Source organism: Mytilus californianus, unplaced genomic scaffold, assembly GCF_021869535.1.
Source record: "Mytilus californianus isolate M0D057914Y unplaced genomic scaffold, xbMytCali1.0.p SCAF_1, whole genome shotgun sequence".
Taxonomy (NCBI): Eukaryota; Metazoa; Mollusca; class Bivalvia; order Mytilida; family Mytilidae; genus Mytilus; species Mytilus californianus.
Window position 1 is genome coordinate 135,095,587 of NW_026262581.1, and position 17,685 is coordinate 135,113,271.

At 34.2% G+C, this 17,685-nt stretch overlaps 1 protein-coding gene across 2 annotated transcripts in view; it reads right to left on the bottom strand.

The window, feature by feature from the left end:
- LOC127735448 (dentin sialophosphoprotein-like) overlaps positions 1–17,685 on the bottom strand; it is a 40,570-nt gene that overhangs the window by 2,643 nt on the left and 20,242 nt on the right. For both annotated transcript variants that reach the window (XM_052245624.1, XM_052245619.1), the window contains 13 exons: positions 16,850–17,198; positions 16,388–16,462; positions 13,701–14,947; positions 10,697–10,876; positions 10,135–10,197; positions 9,651–9,728; positions 8,825–9,151; positions 8,244–8,357; positions 7,633–7,740; positions 7,155–7,247; positions 6,441–6,566; positions 1,053–1,228; positions 185–275 (listed from right to left, as the gene is read on the bottom strand). In XM_052245624.1, the coding sequence (XP_052101584.1) occupies positions 185–275; positions 1,053–1,228; positions 6,441–6,566; positions 7,155–7,247; positions 7,633–7,740; positions 8,244–8,357; positions 8,825–9,151; positions 9,651–9,728; positions 10,135–10,197; positions 10,697–10,876; positions 13,701–14,947; positions 16,388–16,462; positions 16,850–17,198 (3,027 nt within the window). The remainder of the gene's footprint in view (positions 1–184; positions 276–1,052; positions 1,229–6,440; positions 6,567–7,154; positions 7,248–7,632; positions 7,741–8,243; positions 8,358–8,824; positions 9,152–9,650; positions 9,729–10,134; positions 10,198–10,696; positions 10,877–13,700; positions 14,948–16,387; positions 16,463–16,849; positions 17,199–17,685) is intronic.

Consider the following 17,685-nt stretch of genomic DNA (forward strand, 5'->3'; position numbering starts at 1 on the left):
TTCCTCATAAGATAAAAGTCTACGACTTAATAATGTAGTGGAACTTTACTCTTAAAACATACAATGAATAACGAGTAGACAGGATTAATAAGGCTTGATGGAGTCTGTAAACTTACCTCTAGGTACAAAGAATTGATCATGTGTAGACAGGATAAATAAGGATTGATGGAGTCTATAAACTTACCTCTAGGTACAAAGAATTGATCATGTGTAGACAGAATGACACTGGTGGATTGTATCGTTACTAATAGCTTTCCAAATATTATGTGAAATATCTGAAAAAAGTATATGTACTGTAAGCAAAACTTGAGAAATCTTTACCATAAACAAAATATCTATTCACACAGCACCCTCTAATAAAATAAATATAATGTGATGAAAAGACAAATCAAGTGGTCAGAAAAATAATCAAATCAAAGATATTCTATGCCTTAACATATTGAATTTTACTGATATACATTCATGTGTTTAGGAGAAGTTGTTGATACAGTGTCTCATAACAAAAGCACTATTCTAAACTTCACTAAGCAAGCCTAATAAAACTCATCATGTAAAAAGAAAAACATATGATATTCAAGATCTTCACAGGAGATATGGGTTCCTATTCCCTGTCACTGTTTTATATCCCTTGAGCTGTCAGTCAAAGGGGATATAGGGAACTGAAAGGGAATAGGAGCCCATATCCCTTGTAAAGCTGGAATAAAAATCATATTAGACTGGAGTGTCCTGATTTCAACACTTATTAACATTCTGATGTTTATATCCCATGACAAGCAACCAATCAAACAACATGAATAGCTGGGATGTTTCACTCCAGTATAATAATTTCTATTTAACCTTTTGGGCCAAAAGTTCATTTACACATGTACATCTATTTTAGCATACCAGTGTACTATTTCACAAAGTTTTTTCTTATAAAAATAAGGAGATGTGGCATGATTGCAAATGAGACAACTATCCACAAAATGTCAAATGAAGTGGATGTGAGCAATTATAGGCAACTGTAAGGTATATATATTACATTATTATCAGTATACAGAGTTAATTATTACCACTGTTCCCTTAGTTACAGCCTGCAATGGTTTCTCCATTAAACCATTTAGTTGTAACATTCCTGTACCAAAGGCTGGTTGATTAATAGACCTGGTCATGAAGAATGGGTCACTGTCACAGGCTTCTTCTCCATCAGGTCCAAATTTTAAGCTTTGCTCTTTGGTTCCAATGCATTCTGACAAGAAATAATAAATCAATATATTGAAGATAAGACTTCAGATAATTTACATCAAGCTATAAGGCTCAATAGAGTCTGTAACATGATTCTGACTACTATGTACTAGTAGCTGACATCAAATATAATGGATAAATAAACTATATCTCTTCATGTACATTACTCTTACAGTTTGTCTTTCATGCTGTGTGGAGACAGTATAAAGTTTCCATGTGCTTGAAGTGTAAGCTCTCTGACTAATACTTAAACAGTTATGGAATACTAATTCTTGGGATAACATCTTCAGGTAAATCTTTTGAATTTTAAAAGTACTAACAACATTTACTAGCAAGCCACAGAAGATCAACAAAAAGTAAGATGTACAAAGTATATCAGGTCTTCTTTTTAAACAGTAGTCCATTAAAATATCTGCAAATTTTTGTTATGAGAATTTTCTAAATTCATTAAACTACCAATATTGTACAATCTAAACATTATTCTATTTTTTTTTATTTCTTAAAGCATTTCATAAAAGCTCCACATTTAGTTTCTTTCAAGTCCTATAAAAAAAAACTTTCAGTGTATTTTTGATAGTATTGAAATAGCTTAATAGATAGTGAAGAACTTCTCACTATCAAGCAGTTTCAATAATACAAAAATTTGTAAACTGTTGATACACAGGAAGTGGAGACATGGACACAATACTTACCAAGTATGACATCTGTACTAATGGTAATGTAAACTGTTGATACACAGGAAGTGGAGACATGGACACACTACTTACCAAGCATGACATCTGTACTAATGGTAATGTAAACTGTTGATACACAGGAAGTGGAGACACACTACTTACCAAGCATGACATCTGTACTAATGGTAATGTAAACTGTTGATATGCAGGAAGTGGAGACATGGACACACTACTTACCAAGCATGACATCTGTACTAATGGTAATGTAAACTGTTGATACACAGGAAGTGGAGACACACTACTTACCAAGCATGACATCTGTACTAATGGTAATGTAAACTGTTGATACACAGGAAGTGGAGACATGGACACACTACTTACCAAGCATGACATCTGTACTAATGGTAATGTAAACTGTTGATACACAGGAAGTGGAGACACACTACTTACCAAGCATGACATCTGTACTAATGGTAATGTAAACTGTTGATACACAGGAAGAGGAGACATGGACAAACTACTTACCAAGCATGACATCTGTACTAATGGTAATGTAAACTGTTGATACACAGGAAGTGGAGACATGGACACACTACTTACCAAGCATGACATCTGTACTAATGGTAATGTAAACTGTTGATACACAGGAAGTGGAGACATGGACACACTACTTACCAAGCATGACATCTGTACTAATGGTAATGTAAACTGTTGATACACAGGAAGTGGAGACACACTACTTACCAAGCATGACATCTGTACTTATGTTAATGTAAACTGTTGATACACAGGAAGTGGTAATGTAAACTGTTGATACACAGGAAGTGGTAATGTAAACTGTTGATACACAGGAAGTGGAGACATGGACACACTACTTACCAAGCATGACATCTGTACTAATGGTAATGTAAACTGTTGATATGCAGGAAGTGGAGACATGGACAAACTACTTACCAAGCATGACATCTGTACTAATGGTAATGTAAACTGTTGATACACAGGAAGTGGAGACATGGACACAATACTTACCAAGCATGACATCTGTACTAATGGTAATGTAAACTGTTGATATGCAGGAAGTGGAGACATGGACAAACTACTTACCAAGCATGACATCTGTACTAATGGTAATGTAAACTGTTGATATGCAGGAAGTGGAGACATGGACAAACTACTTACCAAGCATGACATCTGTACTAATGGTAATGTAAACTGTTGATACACAGGAAGTGGAGACATGGACACAATACTTACCAAGCATGACATCTGTACTAATGGTAATGTAAACTGTTGATATGCAGGAAGTGGAGACATGGACAAACTACTTACCAAGCATGACATCTGTACTAATGGTAATGTAAACTGTTGATACACAGGAAGTGGAGACATGGACAAACTACTTACCAAGCATGACATCTGTACTAATGGTAATGTAAACTGTTGATACACAGGAAGTGGAGACATGGACAAACTACTTACCAAGCATGACATCTGTACTAATGGTAATGTAAACTGTTGATACACAGGAAGTGGAGACATGGACACAATACTTACCAAGCATGACATCTGTACTAATGGTAATGTAAACTGTTGATATGCAGGAAGTGGAGACATGGACAAACTACTTACCAAGCATGACATCTGTACTAATGGTAATGTAAACTGTTGATACACAGGAAGTGGAGACATGGACACAATACTTACCAAGCATGACATCTGTACTAATGGTAATGTAAACTGTTGATATGCAGGAAGTGGAGACATGGACACACTACTTACCAAGCATGACATCTGTACTAATGGTAATGTAAACTGTTGATACACAGGAAGTGGAGACATGGACACAATACTTACCAAGCATGACATCTGTACTAATGGTAATGTAAACTGTTGATATGCAGGAAGTGGAGACATGGACAAACTACTTACCAAGCATGACATCTGTACTAATGGTAATGTAAACTGTTGATACACAGGAAGTGGAGACATGGACAAACTACTTACCAAGCATGACATCTGTACTAATGGTAATGTAAACTGTTGATATGCAGGAAGTGGAGACATGGACAAACTACTTACCAAGCATGACATCTGTACTAATGGTAATGTAAACTGTTGATACACAGGAAGTGGAGACATGGACAAACTACTTACCAAGCATGACATCTGTACTAATGGTAATGTAAACTGTTGATACACAGGAAGTGGAGACATGGACAAACTACTTACCAAGCATGACATCTGTACTAATGGTAATGTAAACTGTTGATACACAGGAAGTGGAGACATGGACAAACTACTTACCAAGCATGACATCTGTACTAATGGTAATGTAAACTGTTGATACACAGGAAGTGGAGACACACTACTTACCAAGCATGACATCTGTACTTATGGTAATGTAAACTGTTGATACACAGGAAGAGGAGACATGGACAAACTACTTACCAAGCATGACATCTGTACTAATGGTAATGTAAACTGTTGAACCACAGGAAGTGGAGACACACTACTTACCAAGCATGACATCTGTACTTATGGTAATGTAAACTGTTGATACACAGGAAGTGGAGACACACTACTTACCAAGCATGACATCTGTACTTATGGTAATGTAAACTGTTGATACACAGGAAGTGGAGACACACTACTTACCAAGCATGACATCTGTACTTATGGTTATGTAAACTGTTGATACACAGGAAGTGGTAATGTAAACTGTTGATACACAGGAAGTGGAGACACACTACTTACCAAGCATGACATCTGTACTTATGATAATGTAAACTGTTGATACACAGGAAGAGGAGACATGGACAAACTACTTACCAAGCATGACATCTGTACTAATGGTAATGTAAACTGTTGAACCACAGGAAGTGGAGACACACTACTTACCAAGCATGACATCTGTACTTATGGTAATGTAAACTGTTGATACACAGGAAGTGGTAATGTAAACTGTTGATACACAGGAAGTGGAGACACACTACTTACCAAGCATGACATCTGTACTTATGGTAATGTAAACTGTTGATACACAGGAATTGGAGACACACTACTTACCAAGCATGACATCTGTACTTATGGTTATGTAAACTGTTGATACACAGGAAGTGGTAATGTAAACTGTTGATACACAGGAAGTGGAGACACACTACTTACCAAGCATGACATCTGTACTTATGGTAATGTAAACTGTTGATACACAGGAAGAGGAGACATGGACACACTACTTACCAAGCATGACATCTGTACTAATGGTAATGTAAACTGTTGAACCACAGGAAGTGGAGACACACTACTTACCAAGCATGACATCTGTACTTATGGTAATGTAAACTGTTGATACACAGGAAGTGGTAATGTAAACTGTTGATACACAGGAAGTGGAGACACACTACTTACCAAGCATGACATCTGTACTTATGGTAATGTAAACTGTTGATACACAGGAAGTGGAGACACACTACTTACCAAGCATGACATCTGTACTAATGGTAATGTAAACTGTTGATACACAGGAAGTGGAGACACACTACTTACCAAGCATGACATCTGTACTAATGGTAATGTAAACTGTTGATACACAGGAAGTGGAGACACACTACTTACCAAGCATGACATCTGTACTAATGGTAATGTAAACTGTTGATATGCAGGAAGTGGAGACATGGACACACTACTTACCAAGCATGACATCTGTACTAATGGTAATGTAAACTGTTGATACACAGGAAGTGGAGACACACTACTTACCAAGCATGACATCTGTACTAATGGTAATGTAAACTGTTGATACACAGGAAGTGGAGACATGGACACACTACTTACCAAGCATGACATCTGTACTAATGGTAATGTAAACTGTTGATACACAGGAAGTGGAGACATGGACAAACTACTTACCAAGCATGACATCTGTACTAATGGTAATGTAAACTGTTGATACACAGGAAGTGGAGACATGGACAAACTACTTACCAAGCATGACATCTGTACTAATGGTAATGTAAACTGTTGATACACAGGAAGTGGAGACATGGACACACTACTTACCAAGCATGACATCTGTACTAATGGTAATGTAAACTGTTGATACACAGGAAGTGGAGACACACTACTTACCAAGCATGACATCTGTACTAATGGTAATGTAAACTGTTGATACGCAGGAAGTGGAGACACACTACTTACCAAGCATGACATCTGTACTAATGGTAATGTAAACTGTTGATACACAGGAAGTGGAGACACACTACTTACCAAGCATGACATCTGTACTTATGTTAATGTAAACTGTTGATACACAGGAAGTGGAGACACACTACTTACCAAGCATGACATCTGTACTAATGGTAATGTAAACTGTTGATACACAGGAAGTGGAGACACACTACTTACCAAGCATGACATCTGTACTTATGTTAATGTAAACTGTTGATACACAGGAAGTGGAGACACACTACTTACCAAGCATGACATCTGTACTTATGGTAATGTAAACTGTTGATACACAGGAAGTGGAGACACACTACTTACCAAGCATGACATCTTCTTCATTATCAGGATTATATACAGTGATTTCTGTGTTAATTGTAGGGTCAACTTCTGATGGCAGTTCTGCATGAGCAGATAATCTTCTTGACAACCTCCGATCAGGCTTTTCTACAAGAACAATTCAATCGTATCAATACTTATGCTTTTCTTCTTCATTGCTATTTTGAATTTTTACTGATAGTAGACAGTGGGTAACATAAAGGAATCCAAATACTGCTCACCTTAAAGTAAATTTTATATTGGTGTAATGTTAGTCCCTAAGACCACTATTATCACTGGTGGATTATGACTGCTATAATACTCAGGAACTGTTAGTCTCAAACAAATTTTGAAGGACAAATTTCACTATAGGTAAAATATTGCCAAATAGTTCTAAGACAGAATCACTACTGCTAGACTAATAGTCCCAAAGATCTACATTATAACTTTTGGAATGTTAGTCCAAAAGATCTAAATCACTTCTTCTGGACTGTTAGTCCAAATGGTCTGCATTATTACTGGTGGACTGTTAGCCCAAAAGATCTACATTATCACTTGTGGAATGATAGTCCCAAAGCTCTACATTATAACCTTTTGAATGTTAGTCCAAAGGATCTGTCTCGTTACTGGTGAACTTTAAGTTGATTTTTACATTACAGTTCCACAGCCTTTAGGTTTCGTCGCTATTTCTATAAGATCTATATATCTAATACTTACTTCTTACTTTGAGTTGATTTTTACGTTTCAGTTCCATGGCCTTCAGTTTAGCTTCTGATACAGATGGCTTAATACCAATGATTGCAAATCCTCCTGAAAAGGAATACACAATTTTCATTATTGATTTTTTGGTGTTTAATGCCACTTTCAGCACTATTGGCTATTTCGTGGCAGTAAGTTTTTATTGGTGGAGGCAGCAGAAGTGCCTGGAGTGAACAACCAACCTTCAGCAGGAAAACTGACAATCCTAGTCAATTAAGATTGGAGACAAACACACCTACCACGTGCAAGGTTTGAATTCACAACCCCAATGTTGACAGGCAAGTGAGACAGTAGTTGAACTACTTAGATCACTCAGCCACTGAGGCCCCAAATTTTTATTAAGTGTAAAGACCAAGTAACAAGACCTAAGTATAGTTCGCTTGCATAGACATAAAGAAAAATTGATTTACAGTTAACTAAATACGAAATAAGTTACCTGATTTTCGTCTTTCATAAATAGGTATTTCAAGTTTGTAATTGTCCAATCTTTTTAAACGAGTGCGCCTGGATCTTCTCACACCTTCTGGAGCTGGTTCAGGGGAAACTGGAAAACAAATATCCAACATAGAAAGTAAGATAATGATCATTTAAACAAATAAAAAAGGCTTGTAACAAATATGTTTTCCTGGTTTTTTGTGTGTGTAGATCAGACTAATGTAGAATGACAAAATTTGAATATTGTTTGTCAGTTGAATACTTTTATTTTCACACTGTCACACAGTCCACTTTTGATTGTCTCCCATGTTTGAAGCATCTATCTATTTCAAGAGTCACAAAGGACCACGTATGGATTATAATACATTTATGAGAGCTACATATTTTTTTTCATGTGTGGGTCCATTTTTTTCAAGTCTCTTAAGAATGTTATTCAAGTGTAAGATACATATCTACTTCAAGTTCAAATTTTGTGTCTTGTTTAGGATTTCCATTGTTGTTAAAGCTTGGGTTATCTATCTTTCTTTATAAACTGACTTACATTTAACTGTAAATTGTTTATTTCTTATTTTTTAAAGTTTGCAATACATATTTTTCCCATGAGTCACTTACTCATTTTGTTTAATTTTGGGTTGCCTATCTTTTCAGGAGTCTGTGAAGAAGTCATTTCAAATGCATGTACCAGGGGACCATCTGTCATGTTCTGTGTATGGTCTGTACTACTGCCTGTTCACACAAAAAACAATTACTGTCACATTCACAATAACATTCTTTAATTATTAGATTCTGAAAAAGTATTGTCACTATTGGTATACTTACATAAACTCACAAATTGCAATGTTGAATATAAGTATTTCAAAATGAAGAAAAGATATTAAAACAGCAGAACTACATATTCACTGAAGAAACAACACTAAACAAAGTTGTGATAGCATACTTCTTAATCAAAATTGTAACTGAGCACTAGCTCTGATTTAGTTTTTACCCATTACTGACCTTTATATCTTTTGACCTTTTCTGGTGTTATATAACTGATGATAGCTTATAATTACATTCCAACAAATAGATAAAGGTGACTCTGAATGCCTTTACTGGAAGACACAGGCAGGACATACCAACAACTGTATCTTCCTTAATTTAGAACTATTATGTACTAACTAACATCAATAACAAATGATTATGTTTGAACTAACCTGTTGTATTTTCAACATCAAAAGATGTCTCTATAACTTTCCTGCTGATTGTAACTCGTCTTTCTTTACTCTTGCTACCTTTCCCTTTGACAATACAAGGAGTTGTATTAATTATATCAGTTGGAGGAGCAAACCTCATAGAACTACGACGTCGGATAATGTTTGGGATTTTTCCATCTATATCTGCTTCGTCTTTGTTCACTATATGTGGACCAGAGCTGTCTGGATCATTATCCGCATCAGGTTGACCATTATCCACATCAAGTCCTGACATGTCATTATCTGTTATATTCTTATTGCTGGTGTCTTGTTGAGGGGTATCTGTATCTGGTATTCATTAATAAATAAGTCTAATCAAATTATTTTTTTTTAATATCTCTTAACAATTTAAAACAGACATCTATTGCGTTCCTTAAACTGGCACATTTTTTTAGTTAGGACTACTGTGGATTCATTATTATTCGTTGAATACCAATTTTCGTGGATTTCATGGGTACAGATAAAACACGAATTTAAATGTTCAACAAATTGCATATTTGCTGTATAATTATATGCAGACTTTTGGAAAACCACGAAATCAAATATCCACGAAAATGCAAGTTTTCCTTAATCCATGAAAATTGATTCCCACGAAAATAAATGAATCCACAGTATATAGCATTTATAGAAACAGTAACAGTCTTTTGAAATAGACATACATAATTTTAATTTGCTGGCTCATTTGAAATAACTTTGTGAATATTGGAACTGTTTACCATGGTTTTACCTCTTTATGATAATTAGTATATATTGTGTTACTTTCTACAGCAATAGTTAAATGCCTTACCTTCCACAACAATAGTTCTTCTCTTACTTCTGAAGGATACTCCACTCTTTAGTCCTTCCTTTAACAAACTAACAGGGTCTGTCAAAAAGTAAAATATTCTCTTCAGTTTTATATCTCTCCCTCCCTTCTTTTCCCCCCTAATTTACTGGTCAACAAAGTGTCTTACTATTTATCTGTCCTCCTTTCAAATCTATATTGTGATGTCCAAATTTAGTTTGTCATACTCTGAGTTTTGAAAATGATACCATGTGAAATGAAAAAAAAATGCTCAGAAATTTACAAAAAGTAAAATAACTTTCAATGTTCCCCATTTGTACCTTGATTTGTTCATCTAGTAATATGTTAAACTTAACATACAAAAAATCTCCATTAACCTGTTGTTCCCCTTTCTAGCTATATTACCCTTACGAAACTGTGATGTATCAAACAATCAGGTTTAACAAATAAAACAGAAGGCCACATTTATATTATATCATGTACTTACATTGAACATCTGGTGTGTTGGTTATCATAATGTGCTGTTTTATCACAGGGGTGGTAGCTTCATCTAGGAAGCAAAACATGAATATTTTACTACTGTGTACTCTTCTAATATTTTTCAATTTTATAAAAACTAGAGACTAAGACAATTCATATACGACATGAAATACATTTAAAGAATACATTTACTTACGATTCTGATTAATTCATGAAATTCAAAAATATTATTAGAAATAAAAATTTCAAGTTGATGTGAGCCCAACTTCGTGGTTACTAATTTTTTTTAACCTGATATGGGATGGACAGACAGCTTCTTAGACTGACTGTTGGATGAGATGGACAAACAGCTTCTTAGACTGATTGTTGGATGAGATGGACAGACAGCTTCTTAGACTGATTGTTGGATGAGATTTACCTGTTCACCTGACAGGTAAACTAGTACCAACCATTGCATTTTTATAACAAAATAATTAAATCAAGCCCAGTAATTTCTAACAATCTTTAACATAATAGGTCTTTATCTAAAATATAAGTTACCAGATCTAAAAGAAGATATAAAAACATACCTGTGATAATTTCATTCGGAATACTTCTTTTTCTTGTTACTGGTGAAGTCTTCTTTACATCCTTTCCTTTGTTTTTTTCTTTCTTCCTTCTTTTATCTTGTGTAGTCTTTCCTGGCATGTCATCTTCAGTAGAAGAGACTCTTGTACTGATTTCATTGTCCTCTTCAAAAGTCTGTAAATCTAAAAATATATAAAATGTAAAAAAAATTGGAAAAACAGTTGTAGGTTGCAATTCTGTAAATACAGACAATGCAATTTCCCATAGGAACTCCCTTTGCGGCTAAAACTGTGACACTTTTACTATGAAGTTTCGTGAAAAATAATATCCCAGAACAGAAAGTTTATATGCACTACTATTTTATTCAAAGGTCAAAATATAGGGCTGTGCGGCATATTTTCAACATTTATATGCCCTGAACTTCTAAGAGTTTAAACTTATACTAAAATTCTATACTACCCTTACCTCCATTTTTGGACCTCCTAAGAATTAAAATTTAGCCGCTACCATGTTTATCTATACTGGTTACATTCCCAAGTGATGTCTCTATGAGATGAAACACAGAGATCATCAATGGGAACCAGTACGTTAACAAATTAACATACCTATGAATATTAAATATCTCCCCAAAAGAGGCGTGGTTTGAGAAACAGCTGTATTTACAAAGTGCAACCTATACAAACATTTATTCAAATAGAAAACTCTCTAAAAACACTTTTTCTCACAACAATACTTATTTATCAGAATTATAGCCTTAAAGAAATCACTGCATATACTCTAAGTCTCCTTTTACAGTACATTTTATACCCCTACCCCTGTTTCAATTTTTTAAAGATTTTGAAAACAAGACTCTAATTATTGCCAGCTTACCCTATGTGCATGTTTTCTGACATGAACTGTCTAAAACCTGTTTGAAACTATTCTGATAACAAATTGAAAGCATTTTAGAATACTATAAATGTTTTGTTTAGTAGTTAAGCATTCCAACATTCAAGATTATACAAAGTATCAAATCCTGCCTGTGTCTCCAGTCCACATCTTACTGTATGCCTATTTGTCAATGAAAGTTCACAATTTCTGCCTCAAATGGTCAGTTTAGAATTCTTGTCACAACAGTATCATCCCTAACCATATATCTAACATAAGTTAGTTAATATATGTCCTAGAAGTGTATAAACAAAGGCATATTTGCAAAAGTTGTATTTATGAAGATATCAGTCTGGTGCATAAATTCACTAAAAGTTTCATTGAAATGACTGCTTACATCTGATTTTTGCATAACTTCCTAGCACAGTTATTGTTTACTTTATAAAAGACCTTTAAAATAAAAAAATCATAGCATTTACAAGTTAAATTATCTGTTTTATGACTCAGGGGTAGGCATTTTCCTCTGTTTTTTGCCCCTGGGGCCTCACATTTCCTAATTTTTTTCCCTGTTTCTAGCAATGTGAAATATTTACTACATATTAAGGATAGAACACACTATTGTAAGTTTTACTGAGGTCTTTTTGTAATTCTAGCTTGTACTTTTTTATGCCGCAGTCACAAAAAAGCACATTTAGGCGTTACGGCTTACTTTTGGGTTATCGACAGGACAAAAACACCCCACCAGAAATATTTAGGAAGGATCAATGAGTTGCAATTACTGCGAAGAGTAAATATAAGCACTTCTAAACAATTTAAATTACAAATAGGCATATATTATGAATTTATTTTGAATTCAGGGCTTTAAGTAAACCATGCATACTTTAAACTGTGAATTTATGCTGAGTCATCATAGTTAAGGCCCAGGATTTTCTCAATCTTCATGAAATATTTATAAAACTTCATATTTGAGTTAAATTCTTTAAAATCTCTGAGATAAACCAGATTTTGTGAAATTCTGTATGTTCTATTTTTTAACCCTATATAGGTTGCAATTCTGTAAATACAGACAATGCAATTTCCCATAGGAACTCCCTTTGCGGCTAAAACTGTGACACTTTTACTATGAAGTTTCGTGAAAAATAATATCCCAGAACAGAAAGTTTATATGCACTACTATTTTATTCAAAGGTCAAAATATAGGGCTGTGCGGCATATTTTCAACATTTATATGCCCTGAACTTCTAAGAGTTTAAACTTATACTAAAATTCTATACTACCCTTACCTCCATTTTTGGACCTCCTAAGAATTAAAATTTAGCCGCTACCATGTTTATCTATACTGGTTACATTCCCAAGTGATGTCTCTATGAGATGAAACACAGAGATCATCAATGGGAACCAGTACGTTAACAAATTAACATACCTATGAATATTAAATATCTCCCCAAAAGAGGCGTGGTTTGAGAAACAGCTGTATTTACAAAGTGCAACCTGTAGCATTTATACAATGCCAAATCGTTAAGATAACTTTGATCCAATAACATGCCAGTTTACTGAACCAATTATCCAGTAAAAATCCTATTATTTGGTGTTTCAAATATTTTAATCAAGGGTAAAAATATATGTAGTCTAGGAAAGTCTAATGTTTACTGCATTGCATGTTGAGTAAAAAGGGGTAGATTAGGTAAGGGCCTCATTTGGCCCTAAATATCAGTCAAGTACATTCAAGACAAAAAATTTTCAAACTGGTTAATAGACATGTGAGACAGAGAAATAGAATACTTTTTCTAGAACTATTCTAATGGAATGTTAACATCTGCACTCCAAACTGACCAAAAAATGGAGACTCTTGTAAAATATAACAAAATCTCCTAGATTTCAACCAAATTTAAAACTAGGTAGAATAGAGAGCAGGGTTTGACAAACTATATAATCCAGTCAGATGTTATATTTGATATAAGAAAGTGATAAGATCTTGTTTGTCAACACATGCCCTATATATTTCTGGTCCTAAAAACCAATGGAAATTGGCAAGTTTTCATTGAATTAAACAATCTGGTGGAACATTGAAATTATCATAAAAAGAATACATCCTGAGGCTAAAACTTTGACTTAATTTAAATTTCCTCAAAATCTTACCTGACATTTCATTCTGATTTGCATCACTTAATGGCTGCTCTTCAATATGTTTTTGTAATTGAACTGGCTGATTACCTGTTACAGGTATACCATCTTGTTCTAACTCAGCATGTTCCTGAGTTGGCTGATCACTAGTTACAGGTGAAACATCTCGTATTTCTTGTTCATCAGCCAAACTTGTTTCAGTAGAATCAAACACAAATGACTTTTTATTTCTTTTACTTATTATCTTTTCTTTCTCCTTTTTCCCTCTTATATTTTCCTTCAGGTTTTCTTCCTCCTTGACATCAATACTTATAACAGGTGCAGACTTTCTAGTGTTCCTTCTTTTGTTTGTTTTGACAGGACTATTACCTGTGGTCTTTCTTCTATTTGTTTTTCTTCGATTCTGTCTTAATTCTATATTATTACTTAATTTATTTGTCTCTGACAATTTTGAAGAATTGATGTCCTTTTCTTTTTCGATTTCTGAACCAGCAGAAATATGTGTATTATTATTATCAATATTTGAATTATCTTCTCCCCCATGTGGATAAGTGTCTACAACTGCTTCTTCTTGATGTATATTATCAAAATCTTCTTTCTCTTCATGTTCATTGTCCAAAACTGCTAATTCTTGGTATTTATTGACCTCGTCTGTTTCCTCTGGATGTTTATTGTCTACATCTGTATCCTCCACATGTTTATTGTCTACATCTGTATCCTCCACATGTTTATTGTCTACATCTGTATCCTCCACATGTTTATTGTCTACATCTGTATCCTCCACATGTTTATTGTCTGCATGTGTGTTATCCATCTCTACTTGATGTTTATTGTTGATATCTGATTCCTCTCGTTGGTTGTTATACACAACAGTATCTAATCTATGTTTACTGATCAAGTCTATTTCTTTTCTGTGTATGCTTTCCTCAATCGATGATTCCTTTGTAGAAGACTTTTTCTGAGGTTTATTTTTTCCACCTTTTTTCTTCTTTTTTGCTTCATTTTTTTTCACTGTGGGATTACTAATATGTTTTTCTTTATGTACTCCTTTTTTTCTAATAGATTTAGATTTTTGTGCTTCCATATCTTTATCATTATGGCTGTTCCAATCACCTTCCAGAAGTTCAGCATCATTCCTTTCTACTTTTGATTTGTTTGTTTGTGTTTTGTTGAATAAAAATTGTGAACTTTCATCTGAGTCAGTATCCAGTACAAATGTTCTCTTGTTCAGTAGCTGGTCATAAATAATGGAGTTTTCTCGGCTATAAAAACAAAATCATGTCTTAATTAATTGTTTCAAAAAAGAATGTGTACAACAGACTGAAATATGATGCAATACATGTAACTCAATCTGCCCTTGATATTTTATTATCCTTCACTGGAACTATACTTACAACTTGTGCATTATTTTGCTCAGCTAACTAGAAATCTGATATCACAGCTTTGTGATGTAATAAAATTTGAACCAAAGTATTGAGATTGTCCAAAAATAACCAACAAAAGTCACGATTGACCTAATTTTATCGGTGTTAGCATCTGAAACATTGTGTAACTATGATTTGCATTCTAATATATAATACAATTGTCAATTTATCAGATTTTCGGGATAGTGCTTTTAGTGTCAGAAACATATCATTTTAAAAAATTTGTTTTGAGAGATTTTTGGATAAAGAAATTTAAAGTCAAATAATCTAATTGTTTTGTGCTGCATTTATGTAAATTCTATAGATTTATACTTCTATATGCATGATGATCAACTTACTTCATCCCATCATCAAGTCACATGCTGAAATGTCTCACATGCTGTTCTTATCATGATTGAATTTATGTTGAAAGTCTGTAATATGAAGGTTTTACTACAAGTATCACATAAACATTATCAATGATCCACGTAAATCAGGTCAAGGTCAGATGAATCCTGTCAGATAGACATGCACACCTTAAAATCATTCCATACACAAAATATAGTGGTCTATGGCTAATAGTACCCAAGAAACAGATATTACCCTGAAAACTTATCATTGACTATAAATGAACCATGAAAATTAGGTCACAGTCAGAAGAATCCTGCAAAACAGACATGTATACCTCACAATCATTCCATGCATCAAATATAGTTGACCTATTGCTTATAGAATCTGATAAACAGACAAAACCATGAAAACTTAACATTGACCAATGAACCATGAAAATGAGGTCAAGGTCAGATGAAACCTGCCAGTCAGACATTAACACCTTACCATCATTCCAAACACCAAATATAGTTGACCTATTGCTTATAGTATATGAGATTTGACCACAAAAACTCAACCTTGATCACTGATCCATAAAATGAGGTCAAGGTCAGGTGAACCCTGTCTGATTGACATGTAGACCTAGCAAGGATCTCTATTACCAAATATAGTTATCCTATTACTAATAAGTATTTCACATGATCAAAAAACTGTTAATTTTATTCAAGCAGTCACTGAACCATGATAATGTTGTCAAGGACAATGGACATGTGACAGACGGAAATTTCGTAACATAAGGCATCTGATTATAAGGTATGAAGCATCTAGGTCTTCTACCTTCTGATATATAAAGCTTGATATAAATAGTTTACACTGCTGTCGCTTATGCATGGAGTACTAGGAGTAAACTTTATATTCCACATATATATAGACCACTTAATACCCTTACTTAGCAATATCAATGTATACCTAGATAACCGAGGTTGTCTTTTCTTCTTCCCTTGTAACTGACTGGAATCTAATGCAGCAATGGAGTAGGACAACCTGTCAAATAAACATCACAGAATAAACAACAACATATACCATTAACATAGGACTGCATAATATAAATCATTTTGACATATCCAACAACACACATTATATACACAAACATGTTTTCTTTTAAGTAAACTCTTTTTGAAAAAGAAGTTTGACACAAATTTGATCAGTTTTTCCAGCAAATTTAAAAAAAAAATTTCTCATTGAAATTCAACCATTTTTATCTACTAATTGCAATTCAATTGTATAACAATATAGAGGAAAGAAACAGATAAGTGTGTTTTTTGTTGACTTGGTTTGTTATATGCCTGTTTACATCACCTTCTGTATTAATTATAATATTTAAGCACCAATTATGTCTAATTACTTATAGAAAAACTCCTTTGTTCTTACCTTTTTCTTGTCCTGAAACAAGGTGTGCTCCCTACGAGATTTGGATCAGACTCTACTTTAGTCAGGGAACCAGTCTTATTTCCTCCTATCACAATACTTGTTGCCTGAGACAGCTGTGATATTCCTACTGTTTTATTTTCTACCTGTAAAAATTGTGATATCCCATGTGTTTTGTCGACAGTGGCCTGTGATATCCTATGAGTTTTGTTACCAGTGGCCTGTGATTTATCTATTAGAACCTTAGTAACTGTCGAAGAAATGTTCTCTTGTTTTTCATCCGGCATATCATCTTCTACTTTTGAGTTATTTGTGAGAAAATTTTCATCATGACTTAGGTCATCCTCTTCAGCTATATAAAAGTAATAAAAATTATTATCAAACAAGAATGTATGCATTGGCATGGTAGGCACAGGGGGGTCTCAACATTGGATTTTGGGTACAGTTGCGCAGCTGGGATTTAAAAAACACCCCCCATTCATATATTGAATAATTGTGAAATCCCTACCTATTCATATATTTATCAGCTCAAATAGTACCTAAATATGTCACAATTGGTCCATTACTACCTATTGATATATTTCCTCGGTAAAATTGCACCCCATTGATATATCTGACGTACCAAAAAAGGGACCCATTCCAGCGGCACATATGTATATACCTTCATATAGGAAGAGACCCCCCCCCCCCCGTGATGGTAGGCACACCCCCCACTTGTAATTTTAAGTAAGGGAAACAGGAAGTAGGTATCTGACAGAATTGAAAAACACAAAAACATTAAAACTCATCATTGCCAAGCTGCCTTCCTAATATGAAGTGATGCTGTACATTATCTTGGG